This window comes from Plasmodium fragile, assembly GCF_000956335.1.
Source record: "Plasmodium fragile strain nilgiri unplaced genomic scaffold supercont1.5, whole genome shotgun sequence".
Taxonomy (NCBI): domain Eukaryota; phylum Apicomplexa; class Aconoidasida; order Haemosporida; family Plasmodiidae; genus Plasmodium; species Plasmodium fragile.
Window position 1 is genome coordinate 263,918 of NW_012192585.1, and position 12,966 is coordinate 276,883.

The window sequence follows — 12,966 nt, forward strand, 5'->3', positions numbered from 1 at the left end:
TTTTTTTTTTTTTTTTTTTTTTTTTTCTGATTGTTTGTTCAGGTAGCCATTTTGCTTATTCACAAATGGGTATTTTTTTTTCCCCCCCAATTGTCCATAAATGGGCCGTGGCACGTGCGCATTTTTTTTTTTTTGGTTCTCTAGCCCAACTTTCAACTCGGTGAAGACGCGTCAACTGGGTGAGCATCGCCCAACAGGGCAACTGCAACACACGGACAACAGTGCCATTTGTGGCTAAACCGAGAGCGACTTCACGAACTCGTGGATCTCCTGGCGCTCAGCCTCCCGCTGGCGAGCGAGCTCCGCTACGAGCTCGGGGTCTCGCACCTCCTCTTGCGTTTCTGGATGCACCACCTTAAGCTTGCCCTCGTTGAGCAACTTCTTAATTTGGTTGGTGTCCAACTTGACCAAGTCAGGAACAGCACCTTGCTCATGGGAAAGAGCAATGTCTTCGGTTAAAAATGCTCTAAGGAAATTTTCAAAGAAGGAACACTCTTCCAGATATTTCTCCTCAATGCGGCTAACTTCTTCATGATACATGTCAGGTGACACCTCCACTTTATTTTCAAAATTTTCTCTCAGTTGCGCAACATAGTCCACAAAAACAGGGTACATCGCATCGTCCTTGTTGTATCGTCTTAGGAAGGAGTCCGCGACATTCTCATTGGGCAGGTGGAGCCAATATTCCCCTCTTTCTTGTAAAACTTGAGAAATAATTTTTAAAAAGGAAAAATATGAATCGTTAATCTTAACATTTTTTCCCTTTAAGTAAAGATAAAAATTGCCCAGTGCGTCTAGTGGTTTGTATTGCACACTTGTTATATTTTCATCGCAAGGTGGAGGTAAGTAAAAAAGACAATTCACTTGGTCGTTACACAATTTGAACAGTGTTCCCTCCCCTTCGTAAGTATTTAGCACGTGTTGTAACATCTCCTCCGTTTGTACCGGAATGAAAGGATCACACAAAAAAATATAATTACCCATAAGACGAGAAAGAACTAAATTTTGGTAATCCCTGAAATGTTGGAGAAGCTTCAAGTGGTACTCCTCTCCTTTGTGTTCGTAATCTGATGGCTGTAATTCCAGAGGTACTTCCCTCTTTGCTGTGACCAATTGGTAATTCTTTCTCCTCCTCTGGGCTACCTCCAAATATTGAAAGCGCAAATCTTCAATGTGTGTTTTCCATTTCCAGCTGAACAGTTCAGGGAAAAACTTATAACTTAATCCTGTCCTTAACAAAAAGTAAATCATATTTTCGAGAAAAATTCTCCTATTTATATCGTAGTGTTCCCAGGAGGGCAGGTTAATCATATAATCATACAAAATGGGCGTGTCACTTCTTTCATTAAACTTTGTGGTTTTTTTCATCCATTCACTTTTTTCCATATTTTTATTTTCTTCATCTTCCGGCGTTAATGACTTGCTGTTCAGGTTGTATGTAGCGTGTTTTTCCACAAATGCTTGCCAGTACAGGTCACTGTCAATCCATTCGTTGTTATCCAAGTTGCTCACTGGTGGGTTATGGAAGTTGATCCACAAGGTTTTTGCTCCGTCTACGAGAAGCTTGGCTGATGCCTTTTCAGCCTCCTTGCAATTTTTCAGGGCCTCCTCGAACAGCTCGTCCTCTTTACTCTTCTTCTTGTCCTTCACTTCTTTGCTCTCGCTCTGGTCCAGCTCGTCCAGCGCGTTCATTTGATGGTCGTAGAAATTCTTCATGCTGCGTTGGCGAAGCGGGGGGGGGGGGGGGGTGGAGTAGCATTTGTGTAACTCGTACGTGGTGCAAACTTTCCCACGGTACAGCATCTCGACGGTGCACTTACCACATCAGGGCCTCCTTGTTGCTGATCTTCTCTGCCCAGGCGCTCCAGTCAACCCGCCGAAACTCCTCGCGCTCCTGCTTCTGCACCAGCACCTCTGCCTCGAACAGCTTGGCATTCAGCTCCCTCCAGTGGGCCATGTCACTATCCTTCGTTATGTAAGAGCTCAGGTCCTGCCATTTCTTCTTCAGCGCCGCTAACGTACTGAAGCGCCTGCGCTGCCTGCGGAGTGGGTGTGAGATGTGAAAACACACATCGGGCGTGATATAAGTTAGCCACGCACGTCAGGTAGACCTTCCACTTTCAATGGCCCATTATATGCTGACCCTCGCAAAAAACAGGAGCACACTGACGAAACGCCTTCTCTCCCCACCTACCTGCTAATAACTTTCAGGGGCGTCATTTTCCCTAGCGCGTGTAACTTTCATCAAATTCTTAAACCTGCGCCAGGCAGTGAGGCACAATTTGGATGCCTCCTTCGGTGGGGCAATGTACCCACGAGAAGGAACTCGAACACGTGGCAAAAGCCGCACAGCAGATCAGAAGATCACCAGCGAAATGTTATATCACTACGTTAGCATAATAACCGGGATGGTATATTTTTACTCCCCTTGTGTGCACCAACGGAACTAACCGCATTTCTTTCATTTCCAAAATGGAGAAAACGAAAGAGCTTTTGATTCACGTGTTACGTCGGGATGTACATACGTGTACACATTTTTTTTTTTGTTTTTTTACTCGGAAGAAAAAAGGCTTTTTTTTTTTTTTTTTCCCCTGCTATATATATGCCCATTTGACGTGGCCCAAGTTTTGTTTCATGCACTGTGAAGGGGAACACAAAAAGGGGGCGCATACCGTTACTTTTTTTTTTTTTTTATCTTTCTTGAGTTGGCACTGCACAGTTATTAGCAGCATGTTGTATCTACGCTGAACGAATCAAACGAGGTACTGAAGGTGTCACGAAGAGAGAAGTTACGACCCTTTTTTTACAAGTAATTTTTTTACACGCAATTTTACGCGCAATGTTATACGAACTTTTGGCACAGTTTTGGGGGAGCGTATAGGACAAGCGCGCCTCCACTTCCTGGGGATGATTCACTTGACACTTTTGTGAGCACAAGAGGAAGGAACAAAGGTATGCACATAAAAAAGAAAAAAAAAAAAAAATTAGCCCATTCGGTTATTACGTCCTGTGGAGGGGTAAAACGGAAAAGTCACAAAGCACGCATCTTTACACACTTAACCGTTTGTGGTTGGCGATGATGAGTTTGCGAAACTCGCAAGGGTGATAGGAGCCTCCCCCGTTAGTGTAACTACCATCTCGCTCGAGCGTGTATACACAATGTGCCTCGTTGGCGTACCCCTTCCTCGCTTACCAGTCGTGCCGAGCTTCAATGAGGCCCACGAGCTTATGGTCATTATCAAATATGGAGTAGTATTTTCTTATGAAAACGTTTCCTGTGCAGAAGGTGAGGGGCAGGGGCCTCGGATTAGTGGGTCCATGCCAACATAATTAAAAGAGCTCCCCTTTGCCACGTTGCAAAACAGGTGTGCACATTACCGAAGACAAAGATGGGCCCGCGAGGCGCGGGGACGTCCAGCGACATTATTCCGATGACGCCTGCAAGGGGGGGAGGATGAGTGGCGGTAATAAGGGGTAAGAAATGCGACAGGTGAACCAGTTATATGACGACGTCATATTTGTGTGCTATCTTACATTGAACAGAATTATCCTCCTAAATGGGATATACACACCGTAAGAAAGAGAAAAAAAAAAAAAAAAAAAAAAGGGTTAGCAAATGTGAGCAAGAAAGAAAAGACAAATTGGGGCGACGACACTCGGCATGCTCTCCCCCCGAAAGACACTCCTGAACACATGTGCCATTCACGGTACATATGACTATGCGTTGCACATTTTTTTAAAGAGGATCTCCCAAACAGCCCACGTAAAGTAGCGGAGCCATCTCGCCCCTCTAACGCTACCTCGTCAATTTCCTCCAGTATGTAGTCGTCCGGCGTAAAATCGAACTTCACCTCTTTCCCTTCGACATTTTTTAAAATAAAAGAAATATTTGGCAAGCTGCTCTTATTTGAGCAATCCTTCTCCAGGTACAGTTTTTCTATCAGCGGTTGCATCAGGCTGGATGGGCCGGTTAGCTAAAGGGAAAGAAAATGGAAAAAATATATGAACCGTTCAGAAAACAAATTGAAAAAGGGGGCAAAAAAAAAAAAAAAAAAAATATGAACCGTTCATAACAAACTTGAAAATATGTAGCGAAAGGAAAAAAGCTAGCTCGCCCTATTTCGCCATTGGAATACTTCCGACCCCCCAAGTTGCTCACAAGTAACACATACCAAACTGGATCCAGTGTCAATGGCCGCTCTACATTTCTTATTTTCGCATATGTTTAAATTATGGTCGGAGAGTTGTACGTCTATCAGGTTAATTTCCCAGAAATCTATTTGAAAAAAAGGGGACGTGGACAAATCACTGTGTTGTTCCGGTAAAGTGTGTAACGAAACGGAGTTATTAAAATGCTGCTAAATTGCAAAATTTTTTTTTTTTTCTCACAAATCGATATGACTGGAAACCATTCAATTTGTCTCCCTTCGAGGGCGTATTTACTGTTGGCTCGTCCGAATGTAATGGAGCCTGGCCTGTTCAAGGAAAAGAAGTTTATACAGCCATTGCTCATGCTTAAGTGCGCACGGGGGGAGTGCATAGTTGTGCTTACTCTTGCAACTTCTTTGGCACGTAAAAAGAGAAAATGTTCCTCTTCAGCAGGTTCTGGCATTTCCAAAAACGGGGGAGGGGGAGTTGCCTGTTCGCTGGGCTGGTTGTCATGTCGACACGCTGCCAAACAGACAATGAGACAAGAAGTCAGGCAGCCACATGCCGCTACTCCCGCTACGCGCGAACCTGCTTTTTTATCGTCTCTATTAAGGACATGCCGTATCCTTTTTTAAAGCTGAAGTCCGCTTCGCGTAAATCGGCGCGGTCAAAGGGGGGGGGGGGGAAATTAACAATCAGTCGCGGCGTCACCCAAGTGAGCAAACATGCCCAAAACAGGAAGCAGCGAAGAGGCAAAAAAAAAAAAAGAACCAACGGTCTGAAAATCCAAGGCCAACAATCCCATCGAAGGGTAAATCCGAAAAGGGGTGTAAAGATTCTGCAAAAAAGGAAAAAAAAAAAGGGGGGCATTTCTTATTTTAACTTTTTCTCTCCTTTTTTGTTGTGCATGTGATTTGATGAAGGATAGGTTTTCCCCTTTGGTAACCTTCTATGGCTAGTCCGATACTCTGATGTTTGATCCTCCTAAGAGGAGAAAAAGGGAGCCATCCGAATGAACCAGTCTATGCAGAAGCATTTGTCTGAACATTTATGCAAACGTTTAGTTGCGAAGAGACGTGTATTCCTTACAGTCCCTTTAAATTGACGTCGTCATATCCGTGCTCAAGGACTTGGGAAAAAAAAAAAAAAAAAAAAAGACAAAGCAGGACAGGCAAAACATGACACGAGCATAGCAACGGGTCAAGTCACCCAGTCTGCATTCAATACACCGTTTCGTTACACACGAGAGTGCAATTTTATTTTATTTATTTATTTTATTTACTGCTCTTTCCTGTCCCGTACTAATGAGAACAAGAGAAAAAAAAAAAAAAAACGGTGATACACAAATGATGGGTAATGTCCAAGCGCGTTTCCCTTTTAAAGGTATGTGAGTGCATAATTTGCTTTCTTTTGTATTTAGAAAAATTCTGAGCTGACCTGGATGTAGGTGTAAATGGACTCCTTATTGCCTATTGCGGGGGAAGAGTAAAAAAGTCATGGTCACTATTTTGACGCGACGTTTTTGCATGCACAACAACACGTGCATCCCCTCGGTTACCTTTTAACTGCTGTGTGTACGTCCTGGACTGATCGGGGTTGAATTTCTTGTGGGGCGCACAGCCTCCTCTGCAAGGTGGGGAAAACAGAAAAGTTACGTAAAAGACACGAGGCTAAACGTGGCGGTGGCTGCTCATCTAATTGCACAAGCGCAGGAGATAGCTACGCGTCTTCTGGGGTGGATGACCTACTTGATACATTTCGTCGAGGGCAGGGCAAAGTTGCTGGACCCCGTGTCGAACACGACCTTAAAACTTTGCGGAGGAGTACCAACCTCTATGTCCCCAATAAACTGGCTGTTATGAAAATTGAGTAAGTCCTCCTGCACGTACAACAACGAGTTTGGAGTCTTGTGCTCTATGATGTCGTGGAAGGACCTCACGTTTCGTATGAACCCCTTTATGTCATTTTCAAATCGGTTTTTCAATTTTATTTCGCTGAGGAGAATGGGCTTCTTGCTGGTGTCCTCCAGGGGGGGAGCGTTACTTAAGTTTTTCTTTCCCCCGCCACTTTTAAGGGCGCTAAATGGAGGTAGACACAAAATTGGGGGCGGCAATAAAGCCACGAAGAGGGTGAATAGGAGGACGGCAAAAAGGAATACTTGTCCCATTTTTGCACCGTCTCTTGGTGGAAGTGATTTGGCCGTCACAAGCAGTTGAGTTAAACAAAAAAAAAAAAAAAAATTAACACAGTAATAATTTGACAGTAACGTGTGGCCAGGTGGTGGATGCAAGCGGCTAGCCTTTTTGCTCTCCGAGCAGAACTTAACCGCGGAAGTGGAAAGGAGAAAGAGGGGACAACGCATCACGGAGGGGGGAAGTAACGACGGGGTGTGCGTTCACAATATGGAAAAAAAAAAAAAAAAAAAAAAAAAAAGAGGAAGGCAAGGGTAAACCATGCCAATTCAAACGGCTCCAATAAAAGCAGGTCAATCCGAAACAACAACGCGAGTAACGCGAAAATGTACGTACACGAACGGCTACGCTTCGTCAACGTGGAAAAGCATACACATATTTTACAAACGCCCGCACGACAAAAATTTAACTCTGCCGTGTCTGGACAAAAAAAAAAAAAAAAAAAATTTGATCCAATTTTGCTACGTGTACTTTAGCAGAAGCAAGAGTTCCTTCTCCGCCTGCGCAACTTCGTTCAAATTGAGATTCTGCAAAATAAAGGGGAAAGAACAAATGACCCAGTGAAAAACCAAGTGGGGAAAACAAGGCGCAACTGTGCACACTATATTAACTTTTGCTCCCCCGCGGGGAGTTCATGTGGGCATCCTCACAAGTAGCAAATGGCATATCCGCTCTCTGTAGAGTCGTTAATTTTTTTTGGGTGCCTCCTTTTAGGAAGGGAATTAGGAGATATATGGTTATATGTTCCCTCCCCGTTCTTACCAAGTCGTTGAACAGCTGTGCCTCGAAATATTTTTTCACAACCGCGTGATAATTGAAACACTTATCTACGTAACTCTGCAGCGACTGTTTGCTCGAGGAGCTCTCGAAATTTCTGTAGAACTCTTTCGTCAAGTAGATAAAATCGTATGTCCATTTATCTTCTGCTTCCAAGAGTTGCACCTTCTGGCTAATCTTCTCCTCGGGGGTCAGGTTGCTAATCGATTGGATCAGTTGGTCTGCATGTGCAAGGGGTGGTCAGTCCATTAGTGATGGGTCAGTTCACTCGTGGGAAATTTTTGGCCCACCGAGGGCTACACACTGCACACTCACCTGATATGTAGGACAAATTCTCGTACAGCTCTTTGCACTTCTCGAGGAAGATGGCGCGGTCTTCGCTCTCCCTCTTGTCCGCGTTCTCCTTCGCCGTGTTGAAGCTGCAGCATGGGGGGAGGTGGGGGGAAACAAGGAGGATGTGCACACACAGGGGTGAAGTGGTTCGCGTTGCGATTTGTTCTAAGTTGTTTTTTTCTCCCTCAATTTTTCCGCATGGTTGGTATTTTTCGCTCATTCTATCTGAACGGTTCATATTTTTTTTCTCATTTTTTTTTTTTTTTTTTTTTTTTCATTTTGGCTAGCTACTTGAACGGGAGCTCGCGCAAGAGGCAGATCAGGAGGATCGCGGCGAACGTGATTAGTATGACCAAGAGGGGCTTCCAAAAAAGGTTGAAAAATTTAAACTTGTACATGACGAGAAAGTCCTGGTAGTAATTCTCGTCCATTGGGGGGAAGAATTTCTCGATTTGAATTTCTACAACATTTCGGAAGGAAAACAAATCGAGCCACTCCTTCTGCTTGCTGGTCAGGACATTAACACTGTCGTCCCTGGAAACAACTGCAACGTCATCGGAGAAGGGGGGCAGAGAAATTCTGACCTTGAGTTTCTTTATAAAAAAGGACTTGATGGATGGGGAAATATCAATTTTGTATGCATAATAATTCTTTTTGTTTTTAATTTTGTACAAATTGGACTCATGATAAAAGGAATTAAAAAAATGAGCTCTCCATCCACCCAAAAGGGGGTACCTGGGTCTTAAGTCAAACTGAATGTGGCTCTTTTTTTTTTTATTATCAAATATTTCTTCCGCTTGGATGAGGTATATTTTGCCGAGGTCGTCAAAGTACTCATATTCATGTATGTCGTAATTTATTCTCGACTTCATGGAGTAAATAATTGTGGTGGACTGATCGTCTGTCTCTTTCCCTTCCTCCTGTGACGTGTGTTTACTTTCGTAATCACTAAGTAGGTACCTATCAAATGTGTGTATCTTTGCTGCGTCATTGCGCAGGATGTATTCTTCCCGTTCGTACACAAAACCCAATTGAGATAATTTTATATCTTTGGTGACTCGCTCGAAGTAGCCTAGGTGGTTGTTGGCGCGGAAATAGAACAGGGCTTTGTGCCCGAGTGTGAACCGACCCAGTTCCTTCCCCTTTGCAACCAACTCGTTTTGATCGTGTGACACTGCCTCCCCTCCCTGGGGAAGCTCACCTCCCACTGCTCCTCCTCCACTCTTCTCACAAACATACGTATCATCATTGACTTTTACAAAGCTCCTCAAAAAATCTCCATCTTCAATCCGAACGATGGAGCAATTTTTGCACAAAAATATTTTTAACTCTTCCTTTTCTTCTACATCATAGGGCAAAAGAATTTTCGAGGAAAGGTAAAACATTATTTTCTGTCCTTCCTCTGGGGATATATCAGCAGGGAATGGAAAGTAGGGCTGTCCCAGGGCATATCCAAAATAGAGGGAGACCTTTTCATCTTTGTGCAATTTCCTTTTTAGGGTTACCCTGTATGCCTTCACTTGGAATCGGTCCAAGTCGTAGTCCTCATTGAAGGGGTCCACTTGAATTTCGCTCGCGTCGTGCCTCGGCTCATGCAGGATCTGGTACCGAAGCTCGCCTTCGTTGTGGTCTCTCACGCGGAGGGTGCTGGCCTGCGGGGGTGTGGCGGTGGTGCAGTGATAACGTAGCGGCGATAGAACGGTGTAACAGCAACGCAATGGAAACAGGTCTGTTCGCCATTAGAGACGGGGCCTCTCTCCCACTGCAGGGTACCTGGAAGGCCTCGTGGTACGGAAGCAAGAAGACAAAGCTTTGGACGCTCTTATCGCCCTTGTTCTTCAAGTCACCCCGGATAATCACTTCAACGTAGTTCTTTTTTAAATGCATGTCCTTCGTAATATGTTCATACACCATGTAGTCCTCATCACCCACGTACTTTTTTATTAACTCATTTTTATGGGCCTCCAAAAATTCCACATCTATGTTAACCAGGTTGGAAAAAAGATTCAAACTCAACTTCCCCGCGACACACCATATCACTACGACACTTAGGAAAACCCATGGGATGAGATTCATTTTGTGGAGCAAGTCCTCATAAGGTGTGTCCTTCCGCTACGCGCGTTTGGATGTGGAGCAACACTTGGGGGGCAAGCAGTCGCGTAGGAAGGACGAAATGCAGAGTGACAAGGCAACAGATCAACTAGCGGTGCGTGTATAATGGGCGGGGAGGTCTTAGCGGAACAAGCCTTTACCAACCCAACTGTAGAAGGGGGACCGTACTCTTTCTTCTTCCCACCGTGCCATGCGGAGAGAACTGCCACCTGTTGTTCTCTCCGCGTGTTGCTTTTCTATACCTATGTACATGCCTATATATATATGCATATATATATGTGTTTTTTTTTTTTTTTTTTTTTTTTTTTTTTTCTGTTCAGCTATCTGTTGAAACACACCCCCCCTAAAGCTCGTTTTCCTTCGCAATGTTGGGGGAGAAATCCCTTCATCGTCCCCTCTACTTTTGAAGTCAAAAAATGGATCAGAGAGTACCCTCCAACGACGCTATGCCACCAGGCCCAACAAAAACACAGTGCAGGAGGGTAGAGAATGGTACGCGGAATAAACGTTCACAATGTTATGTATGCACAGGAAGGGAAAAAAAAAAAAAAAAGTACCTCTCATCAACTGGCCTCTATATGCATGTCATACCCAACCATATTAAAAAAAAAACAGAACCGTTCGATTGAGCCCCGTTTTCGTGCAATTATGAAGAATGGGGGAGGTAACCTTTTTCTTCCCACTGCATTAACACCTTTTCCATTTTATTTTTTAACATGTGCTAAGGCACTTGCGCAGTGAAATGAATCGAGTGACAAGAAAAGAAATACAAAGTTAGAGGTGGATTCAGTTGTGCCTCAAATGGGGTGACCACTTTGGTGGGGGCGGGGTTGGTCCTTCTAAGTGTATGGAAGCTTTCGTAATAAAATAACAAATTGTGGGGGGAATTATAATCAATGCCCCGAAGGGCAGCGGGTGGGGCGTCACCACAGATTATATACTTACTCCTGCTGGAGAAGTATGTACCGATTGGGTGATTAACTTTTAATGAGACGAGGTTGTGCTCGTCGAGGACAGCACACACACCCCTTTCGTGATATAGCAGTGGGCATGTCGATCATGTGACCTTTGTGTACATATAGACTCCCTTTTTTTTGGGGGTGGTCACGCCGGGTTTGTGATTAAATGAGTGTAGGACAAGGAGGTGTGAAGATTTAACCGTATTTTCATTTGCCCAATTTTTTTTTCCCTCCTTTGAAGTTGTGCGGCGGGGAACCAACACAGGAGATCTTATTTGGACGGACTCTAAAAAAAAATGAGTTTTCTTTTCAGGTGTGTCACCAAGAGAGTTCCTTGGCGCGTTCAGTTGGAGCGTTTATGCGGGATCGTTTATGGGGCAACACATTGGGTACGCCTTCTCTACCCCTCTTGACGGGGACAGGACCAGCACATGGGTCCAAATGGAGGAAAAATTCCAACCTCTGTTTACAACGTTAATGGGGGAAAGGGCTATTTCGCATTTGAGGGTGGACGCTGCCACTATGTCTTTCTTGCCCCCTCCACCCTCCATTATGGACACACCAACGTGGATTTCTCCACCTGCCGAAAGGCATAAATAGAACAATGCTTCGAAGCTATGGAACAGACTGAACGGGTGATAAACCTTCTAGCTCTGCTAAGTTGCACCTTTCCGTTTGTATTTCATTTTGACTTCCATTTCTCTCTCCTGGTAACTGTTAAAAAAAAAAAAGAAAAAAAAAAAATGGGACATCGTCCACCTCTGCCGGAAGGAGAAGAAACACGCAGAGCGGTGGTAAAACCACTCCACAGGACGCGAATGGCTCATATGTAAAAGTTATAATGTTCCCTTCCCCTTGGCGATAACGATAAAGTAGATTTAATGTGGACGTTCTTTTTCATTTGCTATTTGCTACTTTTTTTTTTTTTTTTTTTTTTTTTCTCCCAATCATATTGTAGTATAAGTTAGCACCGCCAGTTTTTTTATGCAAAAAAAAAAAAAAAAAAAAAAAAAAAAAAAAAAAAAAAAAAAAACCCCCCCTTTTTTTTTTTAAAAAAAAAAAAAAAAAAAAAAAAAAAAAAAAAAAAAAAAAAAAAACGCGCGACCTTTTTTTTTTTATCGCCGTTTCGACTACAACATTATTTTCGCGTGGCCATATGCATGTCCTCACAAACGAATTCAAATTATATATTAAAAGTGTTCCTGCAGATGGTACAAAAAAGTTACTTCTATTACATGCCCCTCATTCCACCTTTATAAATACACGTGGATGGCTCAGCAAAACGCTACTTTACCAAATTGAGTAGAAACACGTTTTAACACTACCACGCAGTGAACTATTTTTTTTTAACAGCCATACGATTGCTACTTTGTTCAGAGAAGTCCCTTCCAGGAAGAAGCAAACCAGCCCAACTTCCACAGCAAAAAAGAAATTGTTCTTATCGAGAGAAGAGCCGTCCCCCGAAGTGGTAATTTTTTTATCCCCCAGTGACGCACGTTCCCCGTTGGCGCTTCCCCGCCCGGCGTCATCCATATGTATAGCGGCGTGACCGCGTCAACGCGTCAACACTGCAACGATTCAACCGCTTCACTCGCGTAACTCGCTTCACCCCCCCCCCCTTCGCAGAAAGGCCCGCCAACCGCGTTTAAGATAGAACCCACCAATTAGAGTTGCAACCCCTCACAAGAGCGCGTCGCTTCCCCCCGCCCCTTCCCCATCACGAGAACAAAATGACGTCGAACATCATTGATAAAATTATGAACCTGGAGGTACCTGAAAATGGAAACGCCTCATTAAACATTATTTTTGGAGTGGTAAATATTTTCTTCTTTGGAATTGGCATGGTCATTCTAGGTATAATTAATAAAGACATGGATGACCTCATAATTGGTATTCTGCAACTGCTTGTTCCGTTGATCGGGTGGATCTGGGCCGTGTTCTGGGGTATCCTAATCGTTATTAAAAACTCCAAGTGAGAGGAATGTGAGAGAGAGAGAACGGGGTTTTGTCTGTCCAATGGACGGGAAGCCTTTTGTGTAAAAGAAGAGGGACCCCCCCCTTCCCCTGTTTTTTACTTTGGTGATATTTTTCATCGAATACGTCTTTTTCTGGGGTGTTTAGAAGACCCCCTTTTTTTTTAATCACCCCATTTTTTTAATCATCTCATTTTTGATTATGCCGAGTGGGAAAAATGTTCCACTTTCGTGTCACATGCGTGTCACTCTACCCCCCCTCCCCGTACCAACAATTGTGTTTCTAGTTCTTATCTGAACGTTGCATGAGAGAGCTCCGCCATCTGTTTATAACTCCCTTGTGTGAACTCTTTTTATATTACTGCCCCTGTTTTGTATCCCATTTTGCTTGCATTCGAATGAATTTTTTTTTTTTTTTTTTTTTTTTTTTTTTTTTTTTTTTCCTTTTCCAACCACATTTTAAAATATACC

General features: G+C 43.7%; 3 protein-coding genes across 3 annotated transcripts; 1 reads left to right on the plus strand and 2 right to left on the minus strand.

Annotated features, from left to right (window-relative positions):
• Positions 1–234: 234 nt before the first annotated feature.
• Positions 235–6,316, minus strand: AK88_00639 (uncharacterized protein; the record flags this gene model as incomplete). Its single annotated transcript, XM_012478285.1, has 17 exons — positions 235–1,717; positions 1,821–2,039; positions 3,194–3,275; positions 3,379–3,438; positions 3,535–3,553; positions 3,801–3,974; positions 4,173–4,276; positions 4,390–4,475; positions 4,553–4,605; positions 4,738–4,796; positions 4,925–4,987; positions 5,096–5,133; positions 5,239–5,278; positions 5,432–5,450; positions 5,587–5,618; positions 5,708–5,775; positions 5,898–6,316. The coding sequence occupies 17 exons, from the start codon at positions 6,314–6,316 to the stop codon at positions 235–237; spliced, it is 3,018 nt and encodes a 1,005-aa protein (XP_012333708.1).
• A 486-nt stretch (positions 6,317–6,802) lies between these two features.
• Positions 6,803–9,527, minus strand: AK88_00640 (uncharacterized protein; the record flags this gene model as incomplete). Its single annotated transcript, XM_012478286.1, has 5 exons — positions 6,803–6,868; positions 7,104–7,339; positions 7,434–7,537; positions 7,743–9,103; positions 9,225–9,527. 5 exons carry the CDS (start codon positions 9,525–9,527, stop codon positions 6,803–6,805), a joined length of 2,070 nt encoding a protein of 689 aa, XP_012333709.1.
• Positions 9,528–12,252: 2,725 nt separating this feature from the next.
• On the plus strand, positions 12,253–12,498 carry AK88_00641 (uncharacterized protein; the record flags this gene model as incomplete). The annotated part of the gene is made up of 1 exon (XM_012478287.1): positions 12,253–12,498. The coding sequence occupies one exon, from the start codon at positions 12,253–12,255 to the stop codon at positions 12,496–12,498; it is 246 nt and encodes an 81-aa protein (XP_012333710.1).
• Positions 12,499–12,966: the final 468 nt, after the last annotated feature.